This window comes from Sinocyclocheilus anshuiensis, unplaced genomic scaffold (assembly GCF_001515605.1).
Source record: "Sinocyclocheilus anshuiensis isolate Anshui unplaced genomic scaffold, SAMN03320099.WGS_v1.1 scaffold1032, whole genome shotgun sequence".
Classification (NCBI taxonomy): domain Eukaryota; kingdom Metazoa; phylum Chordata; class Actinopteri; order Cypriniformes; family Cyprinidae; genus Sinocyclocheilus; species Sinocyclocheilus anshuiensis.
In genome coordinates this window covers 435238-456909 of record NW_015549638.1, presented here as the reverse complement: position 1 = coordinate 456909, position 21672 = coordinate 435238, and the positions used below count along the sequence as shown (strand labels likewise).

At 36.3% G+C, this 21672-nt stretch overlaps 2 protein-coding genes across 2 annotated transcripts in view; both read right to left on the bottom strand.

Annotated features, from left to right (window-relative positions):
- The window catches only part of LOC107659841 (glycogen [starch] synthase, liver-like), a 14059-nt gene extending 3450 nt beyond the window's left edge, over positions 1-10609 (bottom strand). The window contains exons 1-11 of the mRNA XM_016448913.1: positions 10254-10609; positions 8701-8882; positions 7679-7870; positions 7275-7460; positions 4530-4674; positions 4318-4435; positions 4089-4209; positions 3854-3960; positions 2864-2923; positions 2463-2541; positions 955-1068 (exon numbers count right to left, since the gene is read on the bottom strand). Of these exons, the coding sequence (XP_016304399.1) occupies positions 955-1068; positions 2463-2541; positions 2864-2923; positions 3854-3960; positions 4089-4209; positions 4318-4435; positions 4530-4674; positions 7275-7460; positions 7679-7870; positions 8701-8882; positions 10254-10374 (1425 nt within the window). The 5' untranslated portion in view covers positions 10375-10609. The remainder of the gene's footprint in view (positions 1-954; positions 1069-2462; positions 2542-2863; positions 2924-3853; positions 3961-4088; positions 4210-4317; positions 4436-4529; positions 4675-7274; positions 7461-7678; positions 7871-8700; positions 8883-10253) is intronic.
- Positions 10610-13102: 2493 nt separating this feature from the next.
- Positions 13103-19181, bottom strand: LOC107659842 (L-lactate dehydrogenase B-A chain-like). Its single transcript, XM_016448915.1, has 8 exons — positions 18976-19181; positions 17158-17293; positions 16776-16893; positions 16376-16549; positions 15889-16062; positions 15593-15710; positions 13582-13705; positions 13103-13440 (listed from the first exon to the last, which is right to left on the bottom strand). Exons 1-8 carry the CDS (start codon positions 19164-19166, stop codon positions 13273-13275), a joined length of 1203 nt encoding a protein of 400 aa, XP_016304401.1. The 5' UTR covers positions 19167-19181; the 3' UTR covers positions 13103-13272.
- Between the last annotated feature and the right edge of the window lie 2491 nt (positions 19182-21672).

The window sequence follows — 21672 nt, the reverse complement described above, 5'->3', positions numbered from 1 at the left end:
GCCTTTTTTTTTTTTTTTTACTGTTCTCTGAGGTCCCATTATAATGTTATCAAGATTTTTACATCAAAAAACATTATAATTTAGAATAAGCTATTTTCTGTCCTCATCAGAACACTCTGTTTGAATACTCGGAAGTAAATGCCCACTGATTGGCTAACAGTTGTGTATGTTTGACACCCTACATCCTACACAGATGGATGCTGCTGTCATTTAGGTAAAAACGCATAAATACTCATTTGATCTGTAATAACAGAAAGAAATAGTGACAACATAATAAAAACAGTTACTCAAGCTTGTGTGGTGCAACATTACTGTCAGATCTAATACAGTGTAGTCGGCACAGCATCGTCTTTTAGTTTCAATCTTTTAAAAAATCGCGCGTCGAATTGTGCTTTTTTTGTAAACGAACCCGCAGTAAAATAAAGTGAACAAAGGACCAAGTTCTTACTGATGTGGTCTGGAACTTAAATGAAGGGATCAGAAAGAAGGCAATGCAAATACTGTTTTTTCCCAACTTGGCCATGAACAGCATCTTCTTATCTTCGGAGCATCTTTATCGATTGGTTTCTGTGTAGACCTGCGTTCGCCTCTCTTGCTATTTACACTATGTGTGCAAACCAGTGGGCGGGGCTAAACAGGCAGTGATGTGGAAGCAGGCATTGAACTTCTGTGGAGGCGGTGCTTATCCACACTATTACATCATAGAGTGGCACATTCCATAACTTGTCCTTTTGGCACACTGTCTCTTATATTGTCAAAAGATCAAGGAAATTTAAAAAAGGATTTTCCACAAATAAAATGCATCATTATTGTGAAAACAGTGTTACAGTGTCACAGTAAAAAATAGAAACTTCAGTTCCAACTGGGCCAGTGTAAAAATCTTAATATCGAGCCCTGCATTTTAACTGATTTTTTATTAAAGTCTACTGGCATCACACATAGATAACTGCGCACCTTCACTCTGTCATTACGTCCATTGAAGAGGCCGATTCGGCGGATGTTGCTCAGGATCGGGTCTGTGGAGTCGTCCAGCATGTTGTGAGTCGTTACTGGAGGAAAAGAGTGTCTCTGTGTAGAGCAAATGCATGGATGCAATTGCATGTTAGTGTATTTGACAATGGAAGAGTATGGAAAATTAGCAAATCAATAAAAACAGTCATCTATAAGCATGGTTTAAATAAAAATCAGGATGATCAAAATTTAGTCGTGTATTTCCACTCCATTTAAGGTCAATAATAATTTTTAAAAATTATTATCTTACTATGAAAATTGGCTGGCTGCTCTGATTCTGTTTCTGCTTGCACCATTTTAATGGTTTCTATACATTACTTTTGCTATTAAGTTTCAGAGTCTAGGTCACTCTTATGAAAAGATTAAATGGACAATTAACCCTACAGAAATAGCAGACACATTTCTTACCCTCATTCCTTCTTATAATCAAACACCAACGCTAACAGATCAATATCTCTTTCCGAAATACTGATACCCAGATAAATCTAAACGGAGTGGCTGTATATTGACTGGCTGCTCATAACACTCTCATTAAAAAGCTGTCGAATAAATCTCAGTAACACATTCAATCGATTGACTGCAGACAGTCAGGAAACACAGTTAAATATGCCACTAAGCTCAGTAACACAAGTAATCCAGCAGAGTGATGCAGGGGATTCCACCTCAGATTTACAGAGGTCGATATTCACAATAACCCCGGGCCTGACCTTTGATTAGAGTCTATTCATAAAAAAAAACATGCAGAGGAGGATGAATGAAAACCCCATGAGAACGCTTATTAGTTCTGTGATGTCTATCTTTAGACTCATATCCTAGTTTGCCCTAAAACAACGATTAGGTGATGTTGTCAAAAAAGAAATATTAACTAGACTGTAATTTAACAAAAGGCATAATGTACAGTATCATCCTGAAGGGGTTATAATATTCATGTAATTCATTACATTAATTTCACATTTCTTACATTTTAAATGATCAATTAATAACATCAGTGGTAGAGTTTCTTAATTTAAATTTAATAAAAAAAAAAAGATAAAATACAGTAGTTAACATTTGAAGTGGATCAAACAAGTTCATCAAAATTGTCCTCAGACAAGAACGTTCTAGGTTCTAGTTTCTAGGACAACTTTGGTGAAAGGTTTTGATCCACTTCAAATGTTGACTAGTGTATATATTAACTATACACTTACTATATATACGTATAGTGAGTATTGTACCATAATTAAAATAAACATCACAGCTTGTTTAATACAAAACTGCAGTCTGGACACAGAATTATTCGCAGAAGTGTAATACTCTAAACTTTTTCTTAACCCCTAACCAGAATGTTTTCGAAATATCAATACAGTGATGCCTTGAAAACACAATAAGTGCTCTAAAGGATATCGATTCATTTGCATAATTTTTAAATGTGGCCTCTTGTGACATAAGAAATGTGCAACATTTTGTCTGACCTGTGTTGCATAAATGGCCCTCTTCATGATTGTGAAATCATCTCTGTCCAGGATTTTGCTCATGTCTGGGATCTCACCCCTGTGAATGCAGTAGAGCTTCATTAGAGGAGATCCTATCTGAAAATAAATTCAGTTGGCACAAGCCTCATCTCGTGGGAAATGACCCATTGACATCACACAATGTCATTATGAATAATCTGACAACTCCCTGGGGAAGTGTAGTGTACTCTCATCAACACCTGGATAACGCTGTGAAATATCAACACTTGAAGGTTACACAGCCACTCCAGTTTATGACGTCAGATGTTCATACTTCCTGTTCATCAGCGTGTACTGACAACATTTACTGTCACATCTATTTGAGCCCTGTTATGACAGCTCTGTATGAGGAAATCACCAACCTTAACAAGCTCTCATAAAGCCTTTTGCCAAACTTCTCCTTCACCGACTGAGCGGTGTCCCTGAGAGACAGACGAAAGATATATTTGAGAAGTCTTACACACTAAAGCCATCTAAAAATAAAAGCATTTCAGGATCAAGGCTTCATTTCATTGCCTAGAAATAATATTAGTATAGCTAGGGAAATCTATTTCAGTATCAGGGCTCTACCAGTGCTACAAGCTACAGGAAATAGAGACTAGCAAGATCCAAAATGAACACTCACAAAAGAAAAAATAAGGGTGAAAAAAGTGGAAGTAATTAAGCAAAAAAACAAACGTAATAAAACTTGCTTTGGCGATTGGAAGTTAACTTTATAAGGAAAAGCAATTATATGAGGAACAAAAAACTTTTATATTATTATTATTATTAAGAATTAATTACAGTAGTTTATAATACTGTCAATAAATAATAATAAACATTATTATAAATGCTATATATATATTATGTATTATAAATAACAATAATTATTATTTTTACTTTTAAGAAGAATTTATTAATTGGTTATTACAACATTAAGAAATCATTATAAATGTAATTATAAAGTATTATATTTAAATTTATTTATTATGTAGTTATAAATATTATATTTAATATTATTATTTATAATAATAATAATATTTATATTTATTATTAACGTTTTTGAGGAACATAATAATAATACACAATTATTTTTTTATTTTAAGAAGAATGCATTCATTTATAATATATTACATCTTTAACAAATCATAATAAACATGTTTTTGAGGAACAAAATATTAATAAAAAAAATACACAATTAATTATAATGATTTTGTTCCTCAAAAACATAAAACTGTATTTATTTATTTATAATAATTATTATATTATATGAAATACTTATATTATTGTTGCTACTATTGTACATATATAAAATGTCATTAATTCCCTGAGACTGGTAATGTCAAAGGTTATACACTCAAGCATTTACGCACCACAGCTGCTTGCGTACAGCCTGTCCTTTAAGAGACTCCACGTTGAAGTTGTTGGTTTTGGCAGGCATGATGAAAAACACAACCACTGTAACATCACTCTTATGAACCTGTCAGCCAGCATGAGCACAAACACACAGTCAGAAATGAACATCTTTTGCTTTGAATGCTACTGGATTATTACAGTTTGTGAAGAAACTATAGGTGTTTTCTAAAGTTGTGCAGTGACTGTTCATACCCTTAGCAAGTAGTTTAATCTGGACAGAGATTCAAGAAACAGGTCTGCTCCTTTATTAGAAAACTCATATCGTCCTGCGATGAAAAAGAATAAGGTCTTTTCCAGATTGAAGTCCAGATGGCTGTCAAAGAGAAGAGATTTTTCTAAATTCTAACAAGCTATTTTTTTTTTTTTTTTTTGCACAAGTGAACAAGTATGTGTTATTGCGAAGACAGAAAAGAGCTCTAACCCATAGAAATGACCTCTTACGAACTCCTGGATTTTGGCTTTGTTCATGGAGTGCATGTTCTGGAACTCATGCATGGCAGAGAACTTCCTAACATTCAACCCGTTTGGGGTGACGACATCTGCATGGACCAGAAATACAAACATGATCTTTTCATCATGATATATTCAGAAGCCAACAAGAACAGATGAGGTGCTTTGTAATGCAGGTGAAACCTGGTTGTCTGTGGAGCATATGATTGGCCTCCACAGCTGTGATCTGGGACACGGTGGTGAAGACATGTGCACAGTGTACCGCGGCTCTCTCCAAACAGTACCGATGGTAGATCTGTCTCTCCCCTGCCTCTTGATCTATGTTAAACTGCATGAAATAGATAATACAATGAGTTCGAAATGAACAGTTTGAAAAGGGAAGGCTATGGACTAATGTTATGCAGAGTACAAAATTCATTTTTGCAACCTTTGCTGAAATCAAAATGTACAAATCAAAAGTCTCAGAGCTACCCCTCATCAGCAGGTGAAGGAAGTCTCTGTGGGACCAAAAGGCAATCGCATCAGCCAGTGAATCATAAGATGCTGTCAATTATTCTTTCAAACCCCTGCAACCTTCAGGCATGATGACCTTTATGCTCCCCACACCAGGCCCAATTATCACTGCATGCACTCACACCTGCTCAGTTCCACCTCTAATAAGTGTTCACTACACCAACCAACTTGACTGATTTCTGTGGGACACACTTTAAATAGCAGAAATTGTGAGGGATGTTGTATTGTATGTCTTATGTCTTTTGAATTGTTATATTTTGTAACATTGTTTTTTTTTTAAATAAATTTTAAGCCAAATAAATACATACACAAATGAATGAATTAATAAATAAATAAAGTATTTAAAAATGTTTGTGTATTTTTAAAGATAATGCCTGTGTAAGCCAGTGGGGTGCAGGATGACTTAAAGTTATACTTAGATTATTAAAATAATAATTAATTTATATTATATAATAATATAATACATAATTAATATAAATTCACATTGTTATTAATAATAATTGTAAATTATTTTTCAATATTTACAAGTTTTAAAATGCAAAAAAAAAAAAAAAAATTAAATCATGAAATTAAACAAGAAATAAAAAAAATTTCTGAAAACCATACAGTTCTTGAAACTGTCGGATTGTGGCTAAATTAATTCACCTATATAGACACCGGAGTTTTGGTTCCTTTAACTGAAAATTGATTTGTTCACTATTGTCCTTTTGCATTATTGACACACTATTTTCCTATTTAATACTGTAAAGCTGCTTTGACAATCTGTATTGTTAAAAGCGCTATATAAATAAAGGTGATTGACTTGACTTGACCTATATATCCCCAGGGCTGGCCAGTGGGTTTGTGGGGCCCCAGGCAAGATCATTAAATTGGGGGCCCATTTTCATGATCTTACCAATACTGACATATTAATTAAACTACATAACTGATACAAACATGAATAAAATCACTAAAAATAAGCACACTGCAGGTTACTGACAAATGTGCTTTTTTTTTTTTTACAACATTAAGTTAAAATCAGTGATAATCAAGTACAAAAAATAATTTATACATAAAATAGGCCTGTATCGTCTGTAGGACCGGCCGATCCTCTATATCCCAGACAGTGTTGGGCTAGTTACTCAAACAATGTAATATATTACTCAATTGTTTTAATTTTAGTATAACATTATAATACCATTCATATTTTTACTTTTTTATAATTTAAAGAAGAAACCAATCCGATGTTTAGATGATATTTGAGGCTTAATACTATAAAAAAGCACTAAACGTTTTTCAGTTAGAGTGTTTTCAGCTTTTTTATTTTCATATAAAAATATGGCATGCAGTTGCATAAAACAATGGTATAAATATAATTCAATGAAAATTGTGATAATCGTAAATAATAATCGCAATTACAATTTCAAGGGAATAATCGACAATTATGATTTTTGTCAATCGAGCAGCCCTAGTACTCCTTTCAAAAGTAATATTATTATTTTACTTATTCCGCTCTAGTAATTAGTTACACTACTAGTTACATTACTTTTCTTTCACACCCCACATAAGTTGTAATTGCATATCTTCCCCATAAAAATGTTTAAAATGTTTAAAATGTTAAAAAATTCTAAAAAATTCTAAAATGTTACTAACAATATATTTCTGCCTCATCATTTGACCAAAATCCACATTGGATCACAGTCAGAAGTTATTACGAACACTCAGTGGTAAGTAATAGTAACGTTTAAGTAAAAGTGTTGTATTAGTCTCATTAAATGTCATGTGTAGCTTAATTTCTCTGTTATGCACATATACAATTATATTCCATTATGTATTTTATCAAAAGAAATCATATAAGTTTATAAGAAAATGTTTAATTCTCTCAAAAGATTTTATACAATTTATATCGGGATCACAGGGATGTGGGTGGGCCATGTAATGCCAGAGTAAATTAATGCCACAACTTCCATAATGCCACAACTTACACATCAGTGATTAGATCATCTTTTCTCCTGACAAAATCAATGTAATGCAAATATTTCCATCCGCTGAATGTAAGCTTTTTCATATTCCATATGCCTGCTCCACTGGTGACTTCATGTGCCTGTGCAAGTTGTGAAAATTATGGAAATAAATCTAGAAATGATTGGATTGTTGGACTTTAAATCAGTAGGGGTTGAGGCATCAAAAGTAACTAAGTAACTATCTGTATTATGGATAGTAAATGACTGAAATCTTATTAGTAATTAGTTACACTAGTTACTGCAAAAAGTAATATTATTACTGTAACTAGTTATTGCCCAACACTGATCCCAGACAAATAAAAGAACTAGTTATAATATGTAAGGGGCTTTTGAATATTGTGTTGGACAGTGAGGGGCCTTCAAGTCAAACAGGTTGAGAATCACTGGTGTACAGTGTCAAAACAATCCTCACCTTGTCCAGGTTGTTGTAGAAGTCTGCATTACCGGCACACAAGTACCGCCCCAGTAGGGTGGCATGTGTAGTAAAAACAGTTGCCAAGGGAATCTTTCGGGAGCGGCTTAGTACAAGTCCCGACCCAGCCTGCCACTCGTGGAAATGAGCAATTACGCTGGGCTTGTCCTGTAGTTGGTCTGTTAACTGCAGATGTAGACAGACAGGTTAAACATCCTCAGCACAACATCACCATCAAACATTCAATGTTTTATCCCACAAAGTCAGCATACACTAAATCAATTCATATTTTAGCTAGGATAGACTAGAAAAGTACAGGTGAAACTACAAAATTAATCCAGTGTAATCCAGGCAAGCAAAATCAGATGGTTTTAGTGTGGCGTTTAGAAAGGGTGTTTCTTCACCTCCTTGAAGAACCAGGCCACAAGAGAACCAAAGATGAGCGAGTCATTGGCCTCCCTGTCATGATAGGGTAGTCCGATGCTGCACGCATTCCACAGATCCCCCTTCCAGCGGTCCAGGTTCCAGGCAGCTGCCCCAATATCAAAGAGGATGACGTATGGACTGCCCTCAATCAACCAGCGGCCAAAATGCACCTGCATGTACAGAGGAAGTGAAGGCAAAAACGATACTAATAAAAACCGTAGGTTGTCCCTTTTATTTCTATTCTTGTTGAATTCTGTCAAATTAAAGGCAACAGAAAAAGAGTGGCTTGCTGTTATTTCATATTTATATACTATTATAGTATTATTAATATTTTGAATTATCTTTTATTTTTATATTTTCAGTTTGTTTCTAAATGTAAAGTTTTAGCCAGTTTGTTAGTATTATACACATATTTATGTTTAGTACTTCAACTTATTTTAATTCAGATGCCAAGGAAACATTTCTTTCTGTTTTTTTTTTCTTTTTTTGAAGCATCAAAAAAGTGTGTGTGTGTGTGTGTGTGTGTGTGGGTGTGAAAATTGATTCAAAAAATTTGAATTGAATTCTTTTAGTGCTTTCAGTGCAACAAAGGCCCTGTTGCTACTATATACCACAACCTACAGGAATTGTTGCATAAAAGATACTTTACATAAATCAATCAATCCATCTCTGAACTGGTGTGTCACATACACACACACACACACACACACAAAATTATCTATTTCCTCTCTAAAGTGATACTCTTGCATCATCTGCTGGTCAGAATGAGACCAAGACAAAAAAATATTTATATAATCAAGATACACTGTTGCATATTTATTTTCTGTCTAGCATTAATACTACCATCTGATACTGATACAGCAGGCATGTCAATGCCAGTTTTTGCCAGCTTTGAAGCAGTTTTTATTTGGTCAAATGACTACAACCCTCAATGAACCTGACCAAGGTCTACATATAAGATGCGGACCTTGAACATCACCAATAACCATGTGTGCAATACCTGGCAACCGTTATTAATCAAGGAGTCCATAGCAGCTTTGATGGCTTGGTTTGGAGGTTCACATTTCTCCACCTGGGTCTTGAAGTTGTGTTCGTAGTAAGGTCCCATCATGATGTAGTTCTCTCCCCATTCGTCCACAGTGATCTTTGCTTTAGTCTGAATAACAGTGTATATACCCCCAACTGAAGACAGACGCACAGTTGTGAAGGGAATAAAACATTTAAGAATGAGAAACAGAGAAGATTAACAAAATAAGAACTTAGTTCAAACTAAAATAGTGTTCAAAATTAACTAAATAGATTTAAGTCTCAAAAATCTGACTATTGATCTGGAGCTTAATGTTTAACCTGCTATACAGCCCCACTGATACAAGAGTGTATGGATTCTGCACACATTTTTCTAAATGACAGCTCTCTTGTTGAACTGTTTTCAAGCCTTCTGATAATGGGGTGAACAGTCTTGAGGTCAAATGCATTTTCGGGGGCCAAAATCACAATAGATTCTTGCTAAGGTTATGCAATACATAAAAAAATTCAAATACATGGGCTTGGTAATGAGAAATTGTAGAATTTGACATTTTTAAAGTGATTCTTCAGTTATGGGCACTTTTGGTAATGGACTTTGGTGAATGGAGAAACATTTTAATTTGTGCACAATGAACATATGTGTCACAGGTTATTTCCCCTCTGAACCATCATGAACAAATTACATTAGATATAATTTCCAGCACATCTAAAAAATGATTATTATGTGGTGGAAATGAAGGTGATGGAAAAGTACATGGCAATTTTTGAATAAAATGGTCTACACATATTTCTCTGGCAAAGGCTAATCTCATACCTAGCATTTTATGTATCAAATACATACAATCATATATTATTTTCATACCTTTTGACAAAACTCTCTCTCACACACACACACACACACACACACACACACACACACACGTTTGTTTTTGTGAATTGTGGGGACTTTTCATAGACTACTATTACTTTTATACTGACTAACCAATATTTTTTATCCCCTAACCCAACCCTAAATCTACCCCTTACAGAAAACCTGTTTGCATTGTTACACTTTCAGGTAAAAATCATTTACTATTTTTAATAATTTTTTCCCCTCGTGGGGACCGGCCAAAAATTTCAGGTTTTACTATCCTTGTGGGGACATTTGGTCCCCACAATGTAGCACAAACAAATACACACACACACACACACACACTTTAGATTTATAATATATAAAATGTATATATAGTTTATAAAGTTACATAATATGGCACACAACCCAATAGGAAAATGAACATTTCTTCTGCTGTAAATTCAAATATTAACTATAACATTTATGTAATAAAATGGCCTGCATATCTGTCTGGCAAAGGTTAATCTCAGCTAGCATGTATCATAAATACAATCAAATAGGCTATTATATTCATACAATTTGCATAATTGCTTAAAATTGGAAGTTATGCACAAAAAAAACGAAATTACGTAAATTAGACAATTACAACACAGTGTGTTCCATAAATTGTAACACACCGTGTTGTAAGTTCTTACCCTTATTGGTGACTTCCCACGAGACCTCAAAAAGCAAGAGGTCTTGCACAGGTAGACTTTCCTCTTCCCATAATGGAAGTCCACTTAATGACGTTATTGACAAAGATCTGGATAGTCGCATCTCACAAACCGTTTTTATCTGTCGACTGCTGTTGCAAATGCGAAATGGGCCGAATTACTATTATTGTGGTAAAAGTAAAGAAGCTAAAACCATCTAAACAGCCACTAAGACTGTTTCTCTTCAAGTTAATGGAGCGCCTGGAGGTCCTGGACACACTGTGAGCTGTTGCTCTATCTTTTCCTCTAACCTTTAGTGAAGTCTAAAAAAGCCTGCATGTGTACACTGTGATCTCGTGTCTGAAGTCCACAGACATCAGGAGAAAGATTTGGCCGCTGCGCACGAACCCCTTTGACCCGGACGGCACGTGCACATGCACCTAGTGCATATTCCTCTTTTGGTCCATCTAATACTTCTATAAAACATTAAATAAGTGTTTTTGACGTTTCACTTCTGAACGACAACATTTGTTACTTGTTTTTATAAAGAAAATAGCCCACGCTTTTTACAGGACAGTCCGGAGTCTATGTTGCATTAAATGGGATCCATTAAAGTTCATACAAAAAGAATTAAGCTCTATAAATGACAAAAAAAAAAAAATTCCACAGACAACCAAAACAATGCTGATAGATAGATAGATAGATAGATAGATAGATAGTATATTTTCACAAAATTACATATTTCCACGTTTAATAATTTCGATGTATTTACATTCAGGACGTTAGCAGCATCACAAAAAAAAAACTTGAAGGCTGAGGCTAAAAAGCTCTTATCAGTGCACCATCACAAACAATTCCACTTTTGCATAATTCATACTCACGCCATGTAAGATAATGTGTTGTCACATTATGCCAGGAATATTTTCTTGTTGTTATGATATCCAGGCATGATCTTATTACCATGACAAAATTACAATGAAAGTTAACTATTTTTCCACAAGGCACTGAAAATGACCATGATTGTACACCATTATAGTGGCTTCATGCATGTTTTCCTGCTACAAGCCCTTATTTTACTTTCATATCATGTTTTCCCTGGCACCGAATGAGAGAAAACTCAAATTAAAATGTGTGATGTGTATAAGACCACACATAATGTGCTTTTGGTGGGTTTTGCAGCAGAACTTCAGCAGTTATTTGAATAATCGCAGTGGATTTCAGTGTACAAATTACCACAGGATTTCCAAGAAAAAAAGCTTACGTGTTAAGAGTTAAAATGCTGGATGAGGCTACAGGGAGGTCCTATTTGCCACAGACAGTCATATGTAAAATAAGGTCAGAGGATGTCACCAGCAAAGCTTTATATTGAAGGAGGACAGCAGAGCATGGGTTTGTTCACTGAAGAGAGAAAAGCTCAGCTGTGCTCCATAAACTTTACAACTCAACAGTATGAAAATCAAGGCACTGATTCTCTTCATGTCTGCAATGATCTGTCAGTCCACAGCTTTGAGAGCACCATTCACTGACATGGATACATCTGAGCTCATTCCAGGTAATCAAAATACATGGGAAATAAATCAAATTAAAGCTTGTTAGAAAATGCACTGAAAAGGATATCTTACTTTCCAGACTCCAAGCAGCACTATCTCTCCATGGAGCGGAGGCAGTTTGACGAGCCCAGCACTTCGGACGACGCAAGCCTTTGCTTTTTCTTTCAAGGAAAACACGATTCGAGTCATATCTTCTGCAAACATCGATTACCACGCAGTAAATTCAACTACAACCCGTTTGGGCTGCGCTTTGGCAAGCGAAATGAAGCGACTACTGACACTGACAGACCCAAACACAAGCACCTCCTGCCAATGATGCTTCACCTGAGAAAACGATTCGAAACTTCTTGAAAATCACTCTTCTATCAAATGGAAGGATGCGGTTTGCTTGGTTGAAAACTGGGGGTAATTATTTCAGGCACGCTTTGCCTGTTAATATGCTTTTTTTATTTCACAATCATGAAATTTTATGGCGCATTTGTTTCACTGAGTTATTGTATTTGTGCAATAAACGTTTTATATTGTTTGATGGCTTTAAGTAAATCATATGTATTTATGATTGTTGACAGGGTGCGAATTAAGTTTTTAAAGTTGACACTGAATTAAAACAAAAACAATGAGTGTCTTAAAAGACTCATGTTTACATACCGGTGTATATTATTTTTAATAATGCGTTTCAAACATTTCAGAAACAAGTTTAGATGCATCACTTTAGTTCATTTCAGAACAGAACGTTGACAAAAATACTGTAATTTTCACTTATATATTTAAACGTCACAAATAAGACAAAATGTGTTTTGTTTAAATGACAATTCAAAAAAAAAATTACACGAGATAAAAAAAATGTATTTTAAAAATCATTATTGTATAATTTGCACTTATTGTTGAAAATCCAGTAGGCTACACAGCTTATTTAAAAAAAATAAACGTTCTTACCACAAAATGGTACAAACTATTTATATTAATACTCGGGAGACCACAAAAACAGCCAACACAGATTTGAACAGGTTAATTTATTAACTTCATCTTATACACACTCACATGACCAACACTTACAACATATGATTCAGAAGAATGAATATATTTGTATCTATCTCACTTCAGTCCCTTCTCCTCTTGACTTAAACAGAAAGACCCAAGAACGTTCCCTAATTATCTCACTAAATTATGTCTAGACAAGAGAGGTGTTGGTTCTTTCTTCATTGCCCACACAGAGTGACTAGGTTAACAAGTGCAAATGTGAAGAACCAAAGATGTTTCCCTTTGATCATTCTCTTTAGAAGAAAAATTCCACATTTTGGATTATTACGCCTACATTTACCACCAAAATAAAATACAAAAAATACTTCAAAGCAACCGTGTCCAAAAGCAAGTGAGAAGAAAGGACCGACACAGAGTTAGAGAGTATGTAAAGATACTGAGGGAGTGTGAACAGAGTTAAGGAAAGGAGTGCATAGTGTCCAGATCTTGATCTACAGGTCCTTCAGGTCTTTCTGGATACCCCACAAAGTGTCGGCGCTCTTCTTCAGCTGAGCGATTTCTTCATCGGTCAGGGTCATGTTGATAACGCTGCCCACTCCGCTGCTGTTCAGCACACAGGGCAGGCTGAGGTACACCTCCTCGCCGATACCATACATGCCCTACAGACCATACATTAGGAAACTTAAGTGATCACTAATAACAATAACATAAGGTTCCCGATTCATTCATTCGGTGCAGTTCTGTGATATGGAGGAGAATGTCTCTACCATGATGTTAAACTGAGTGGAAACTCCTCTCACCTTCACCATGGTGGAGACAGGGTGGACCCTGTTCAGGTTCTTCACCAGGGTCTCGGTCAGGTCGGCCACACTGAGGCCGATGGCCCAGTTAGTGTAACCCTTCAGCTTGATCACTTCATAAGCACTAAGAGAAGATAGCAGTAACTAATTAACAATAGATATTTGCTTTACGTCATTATTTACGCCTGTCATGCTTTTCCAATCCTTGCAGCTGCCATTTCTTTGTTGTTGAACACAAAAGGAGAATTTGGATTACAAGCTCAGCGTCCAAATATCCCTACTATATAAGCAAAAAACAAAAAGTATTTGAGACAATACATCTGAATTTATTATTTAGAATACAAGTAGGCGAATAGCACCTGGCTGGAAGAGATGGAAATTCTTAAGTGCGCATCTGATTAATACTTAAAGTCCCCAATCTCCCCATGAAATCAAAATTAAAGTTTTTTGGGTGTTAGTATCAATATGTTAGTCTTAAGGTTATCTATAAGGCAGTGTGCTCCAAAACAGTGACAAAATTCGCATTTAGAAGATATAAGCATTCAAAGCTTTTAGTTCGTCACTTCCTCCAAAACAGCTCAACGATTTTTTTGACGTCACATCCTACTTCATCTTCTCATCAAATCTTCTGACCAATCAAACGCTTTCTAGAAGCCGAAGCGCCCACCCCCTACACTATAAATAGACGCCAAAGCTGCGGCTGAGATCGGTCGCTTGTTCACAGTGTAGTATTTCCTGTACAGTAAATGGCACGTAGTGTACAATGTAGGCGATAGGGAACGATTCAGATAGTGTAAATATGCTTTCGATTGGGGCAAATGAGGTCTGGTTTCACATTGTGTCACGCGAACCGCGGCAGCGCGCACAGTCTGATCCGGACTTTGTCTCCGGTCCAGAGATGCGATCGCACACATCGGATCATATGCGTGAGTCGGCATATATTAAACACTTTTAAAACTACACAGCCTCAGCATGATTATGATCACTATTTTGTTTTACTAAGAGTTTCATATTGAATCTAGGGGGTAATCCATCAACGGCTCTGACCCGTGCAGATATAAACAAAACGCTATTGGCCAATTTAAAAAGGGGGCGGGGCTGCTCGATATGTCCCGCCCTCTCTTCTTGTTTCAGTTGAAATTACGTCACCACATAGAATAATGCTGCGTGATTCAAGGCACTTCAGGGGACCTTTAACTATCTCATATGGCCACAGAAGAGGATTTGTGAATAATAGTGAAGCGACACAACTGACGCTGGTAGGTCACGTTATAGTGACAACAAGGTAGCATGTCCAAATATTATTCATACTACATAGAACAAACATTTGAATGGCTGCAACGTAAATTTAAAACTAAATGTAGTACCTATTAGAAAGTGAGCGTAGCTTAGCTATTTTTTGGAGATGTTCACTTTGAACTGTTTTGGGTAAAAAAATAACTTTACAAAACCTCCTTTTGTGTTCTAATAATAAAAAACGATAGCATATGGGTTTGAACATTAAAATTCTGTCTGAAAATTATTTTTAATTCACCTTCTCAACATCACTGTGGCTAACTAAAATGTATTAATCTATCCCCCAGCTTTAAGCCTAGTCCTAGACTAAAACTTAAGTCTGAGCTGTTTCAACTGAAAGAAACTTGCACTGACTGATCTTAAAATATATCAGTGCCTTTGTTAGGGTTGCAAAAAGGTGGAAAATTTCCAGTAAATTTCGGAAATATTCCAGAAATTTTGGAAACGTTCCAGGATTTTTTTTGAATATTCCAGGGATTTTTTTGGAAAGTTTCTGGAAATTTACCATCCCTTTGCAACCCTAGCCTTTGTTTTGTCTCAAAAAGCACATCAGTAATGTTTTTTTCTAAGCATGTTTATAAAAATTACTTAAATGTCCTAATTGAACTATGGCCTAATCCTGGCTTAGTCTAAGCCCTGTCTGTGAAACCGGGCCTATATTCCTAATTTCCAAACAGTCAGATAACAGAGCCTATGACATAGGATTGTGACTTACCTGTCCACAACCATCTTGTGAGCTTCCTTCCAGTTCTCGCTGTCTTTATCTGTGCCAATGTCAGGGTTGAGTTTCTGCAGGCTGACTCCAGCAACATTTGCTCCGCTCCACACAGGCACTGTTAAACACAAAAACAGCACTTTTAGAAATCAAATATGCTGTCAACGACTGAAACCGTGTCACATCATGCAGCAGTTCACATTCATCCATTTTAATATTCATTCTACTAGCACTTCCTCCTCTCCCCACACCCATTTTATCTCACATTGTCCTCTTCATTCAGCTCCCTCTCTCACCGCTGGAGTCTCCGTGCTCTCCCAGGATATAGCCGTTGAAGCTGCTGGAGTGGATGCCCAGTTTCTCGGCCATGATGTAGCGGAAGCGAGCAGAGTCCAGGTTGGTCCCACTGCCGATGACACGGTGCTTTGGCAGGCCGCTCAGCTTCCAGGTCACATAGGTCAAAACATCCACTGTATGAACACAGAGACAACCACAGTTACTATTAATACACTACAGGAACCTGAAATGGACACATATTTAGAATGTCTCATTAGAAGCTGCACAACATATCTTTGGCCGAGATATTATTTGCCAATAACTAGGAAAAAATACAGACAATTAAATTTCTAGAAATGAACAAATTTGATTTAAAAAATATTTTAACAGATAATTTGCTGCATTTGTTTGGATAATTTCATTTATTCACATTGGTTGTGGTGCGGTACAGCAAAACTAAGCAATTAATGTAAAAATTAAGCATGTTGTGAGAGTGTGTTTGCTCACCTGGATTGGACACCACGATGAGGGTGCAGTCAGGACTGTATTTGACAATCTGAGGGATGATGTGTTTGAAAATGTTGACGTTCCTCTGCACCAGGTTCAATCTGCTCTCACCCTCCTGCTGACGCACTCCGGCCGTCACCACCACGATACGAGAGTTGGCGGTCACAGAGTAGTCTGTCGGCCAAATAAAAATCATAATAAACATACACTGCCACTCTAAACTTTGTATACCTGTACTGAATAAATAATAAACTAGCATGAAGGCACAATCCGCATTTACCATTGTTCTGTGAATTTTCAAAGGAGAAATCTAGTCTTAGTATATTAATATACTTAATCTGATAAAATAATGTGATTTGTAAAGAGTCAGTCCCATGCAATAAAAAAAAGTGCATCCCACCCTTATCAGCCACAATCTTAGGGGTCTTGAGGAAAAGGCTGCCATGTTGCAGATCCAACATCTCCCCCTTCAGTCTATCCTCCACAACATCAACCAAAGCCAGTTCATCTGCAAGCTCCTACAAGACAATATGAAACATTATTACTTGAAATACCTGACACAATTTTAGTATAAAGGTGTGGTCACAGCTGAAGGCAGAGTATTCGCATGACTAACTTGAATCTGCATGGGGAACGTTTTTGCACTCAAGTGAAACTCCCAATCACACGGATTCCTATTGCAATGACTGGATTTTGCCAGCAATGGTAAATGTGACCGCACCTTTATTTCAATACTATAGAAGCTAAAAATAACACTGGTGATAAAGATGAGGGTCTCTTACCCTGAGCAGGATGCTGACGGCACATGCCATGCCCACCTGCCCCACGCCAACAATTGTGACTTTGTTCCTGGGGGGCTCAGCGGGGCCGCTGGCCAGAGGGGTGATCAGCTTCTGCATTACTGAGGCCATGATCCCGCTGGAAGAACGGGGCAGATCATGTTCACAATACAAACTATTAGGAGCATATGATGAATAATAGAAAAGATTAAAGAAAATTACAGGAATCCATGGGGTAAACTTTAACTGTATAAAAAATGATGTTAAACTCGACATGGTCAGGCACCAAAGCTGGGTCAAGGTAACGTGGTCACCCTTATTGCGTAAACCATTACTCCATACTGAGCAAATTACCCATATCCTGAGTTGCAAGCAGAGGCCCACTCAGTAATATAATTAGCCACTGGAGTCAGGTCACTCTGCCCCCCTTTGCTAAATCTCGACAAACTCAAGGAGTGTGTCTACACATGCAAGTTTATTTAGGCAATGTGTGTTCATGTTAGTCAATGTCCAAGAGAAAAAAAATTTATTACTGATAAAAACTCACTGTAATTAATCATTTCCTGCATCTAAGAGACTTCTAGATGCCTTATGCAAATAACAATTTATGTGTAGACTCTTAGAATTCCATCCAATCAAGTTTATTAGTTAACTAGACAAACCTAGTTAAGACACCACCAGACACAGTGGCTTATGAGCATGCAAAACCTGACACACACACACACACACACACACACACACAGTTCACGTGTGACACGAATCCTCAATGGGATCATGAGGATTATGTTAGACGTTAGATATATTATCTAAAAAATTTTAGATATTGCCACCATAAAATGTCTGAGTGCAATTCTCCCTGGCCATAACACAGTTACAACGTAACGGTCGTGCTTTTATCTCCAAACCGTATCTTGGAACGCTGCTGCTAATTAACATAACTCACTAGTGAATGAATGGAGAGCCTATCATGAGCTGATAGTGATAGCTGATATCGTTGAGCTGATATAATGTAATTATAACAAAACTAAATTATATGTAAACATTTGTTGTGTTATAATTAAATTATTGTGCTGTGTATTAAATATTAAAAACATTTAAATATTTTATAATAAGAAAAAAAATAACTTCATATGAATTATTTACGAATTTTATTTAAAGCTAAAATAAAAATACTGTATATTAGAATAAATATTCACTCCTTTTATATACAATAGCAATTATACATTGCTTGTTGCCATTGTGCACACAACAGAAATTAGCACGGTTCTAAAAACAGACAAATGAAATATTAAAAGTTAATTTGGGCGCTCATAAACCCTATTATGACGCAACCGTCCTTATGACGTCCTTGACGATTCAGATGCAGCGATTGCGTTTGAAAACAAACAGTAAATTGTAAAATCATGATGGTAATCGATCTGCTCTGTTTAAGCGACTCGAGTTAATCATACATTCGCAGTTTGGCCTCCCTCCATCAGCTCTTCCTCAACCAGGCCGAATTCAATTTCAGCGTGCACTGGATTCCTCCATGTTCATGCATGCACCGCACATGCGTCCTTGGCTGCTCATCTAACAATTTAGAATGGAAATACGATTGCTACTTCACGTTTAATGCAACTACATACGCTAAATCTCGAGACTGCACGGAAACGTTGCAATCATCACTAAACCGCGCATTTATCCGCCACTCTTCAATGTCAACGACACTGCTTCCATCGCACCATGACGACGGTGCTCGTTTAACACAATGCTAATCGAGAGAATTTATTTAGATGAGGCATATGCGAAACAGTAAAACAGCCATTCAAACCATATACCTACATTTGTTGCAGGAATGTTAAATAAGTATCCTTAACTGCAGGAAGGACAGTGAGAGCCGCTGAGCACCGGTGACAGAGAGCGTGCGTGCGTGCGTGAGCGCGTGACTCGCGGAGGAGCAGGATTTGAGCGTGCGGCGCTACGCAGAGAGCGTATGACCTACTGATACAAGTGCATGCGATGTCCTTACTCATATGAGGAATATGAGAACGACAGACCGGCCCACTTTCCCCTTGGAGAGAGTTATGTCAAGGATTTCATTGTCATCATAAAAATACTTCCTCTTCACTGACCTTGCACCTTAATGACATCTGTATTAATGCAATATATTCCACTTATTAGAATCGTATTCCAGTCAGCATAACGCACAGTTAAATGTTACAATGCAAAACATTGCATTGAGCTTTCATTTGATTATGTGTAATGTTGGTTGCCCAATGGAGTCGCTGGAACTGCATGGCTGGGTTATGTGTGTTATGCAACCATGACCTGCAAAGGTTTTGAGCTGCCTAGTAAACACATCCAGATGCCTGCAACAAAATAAGTGAAACTTGTGGTAACTCAAACATGAAAAAAAATGTGTGCCTACTTTATGTAAAGTGGACATAGGCCTATCATGAGAAACCAAAGGTTGAAATAAAACAAAACATGCTCTAATTTTGAAAACTCAAAAACAGCATGATAAAATAAGTGTGTCAAATAACGTTATTTCATTTTGGAGCCAGATAGATAGATAGATAGATAGATAGATAGAATCAATGTTTGTGCTATGGCAACTCAGCCGCAGCCATTTGCCTACTCATGATCAAACAATACTTTCTTAACTCCTAAATATGGGGACCAATGAGGCTCCTGTGCCTCCCACTGGCTTGTCCAATAACAGCATTCATCAGTCAGTGACATTTGAGCAGCATTAAGGGCATTGTCATTATTTGCTTAAAAGGAAGAATGGGTGTATACATTAAATAAGGGAAAAACATTGTTGAAATATAATAAATGGAGAAAGATGAAAAAGAAAAGAGCAAGAGAGAAAACGAGGAGCTGTGTGTGTTTTGGGGGCATTATGGGACACCTTGCAGTCTAGTTAGTGCTGGGTTTTGTGGAAAGATTGTGTAATAGGCTGTGTGTATTACATAACCGTTTGTGCCCCCTAGGCTTTGCCATCCTGGCAGCCACTACAACAGTGCCACTATAAAAACAAAGAAATTTAAGATTCTTTTATTTACTCTCCCTCATGTTGTTCCAAACTTGTTTTACAAAAAATGAGTGATTTCTCAAAAATGTACATCTTGTGTTCCACAGAATGAAGTAAATCCTACAGTTTGGAATGAGTAAATAAAGGGTGAATAAATTAAAATGGAATATTCGTGTGTTTTCGTGTGCCTTTAAGGCAATCAAGCTGTCAAAGAACACTTGACTCACATGATGTTTATCTAAATTGTGTCAATCCTGCTAAATTTAGATTTTTGTAGTCTAAAAATGGCATTTTGTAAATACCGAAGTACAAATACAACCTGTCATCTCACTGAAATTAGTTATCAGATGCTAGTTGAGAAATTTTAAGTTAAATATTTATCTATTGCCATGGCTGATAAATGTATTTAGTGTCTAAACAGTGCAATAACTGTATACATCATGGGTTTGTCCCTCATTGCTATAATTCACCTCATTTATTCCCACCAATCAGTTAGCACAAACCCACCACCCATTAAAACAGTAGCCCATCTCTGGCCTGCTTATTAGCAGAGCGAGAGAGAGAGGTTTTTCTTAGGGTAATGAGGGCAGCTGGAACATGAGAAATGTATATGTATTTCTTCCATAGCAAGGTCTTGACTATGAGTTGGCAACAATGAAACATTGATATATAAGTTTTATATAGGTTAAATAATGTATATATATACATTCTTCTTCATTAAACTAATAAGACCTGTAATTCATTTTCCAGTGCCTAGGCTCTTCAATCCCTCTCATGGAATATTACAGCGGCTGCCAATCCTTTGGTTATTAATGAACCCATTTGATCCGGCGAGAGGACTGCATACTATTTCAAACTGACCTTTATGAGACAAGGGTTGTGACAATAGAGAGACAGACACATTAGCTCACACTCACATGCACAAATACATAGAGGACGGTATTTGCTGGTGAAGCTGTACAGGTTTTGATTGCTTCTTTTGGCCTAAATGTTCTGCCTTTATTGCCTTACAAAGTATTATAAATGTGGTAACACTTTACAGTAAGGTTCCATTTATTACCTGGTACATTCACTAGTACATTATTAGAAAATTAAACATTGTATCTATTAATGTTACCCATGTAATGGACATGAGCTAACATGGACTAACAATGAACAGTTGTATTTTTTAATAAACTAACATTAACAACAATTAATAAATATGGTAACAAATGTACTGCTCAATGTTAGTTAATACTAGTTAATACATTAAATATAGTTTAAAAACGGAACCTTATTGTGGTGTTACCATAAATGTATACAAACAGTACCAAATCATTATTTTGTCAAATATGAAGCTATTTATACGTATACTGTATATAGTAGAAATGTTGATATTATTTTTTATTTTGTTTATATAAGTCTAATTAAACGTTTCATCCAAATGCTGCTGCTTTTCAGTTTTTCAAGCTATGACAAACTCAAATCTAACAGTCAAATCTAACTGGTGTAATTTCAATGCTCGT

What these genes read in the sequence shown, in the direction of transcription:
- LOC107659842 (XM_016448915.1), bottom strand. Translation starts at nt 19,166, where the DNA reads ATGAGTAAGGACATCGCATGCACTTGTATCAGTAGGTCATACGCTCTC. An exon ending in CATCGTGGTGTCCAATCCAG is followed by an intron (nt 16,063 to 16,375) that starts GTGAGCAAACAC and finishes GTGTTCATACAG; the next exon opens with TGGATGTTTTGACCTATGTG. An exon ending in CTGTCTCCACCATGGTGAAG is followed by an intron (nt 13,441 to 13,581) that starts GTGAGAGGAGTT and finishes TATGGTCTGTAG; the next exon opens with GGCATGTATGGTATCGGCGA.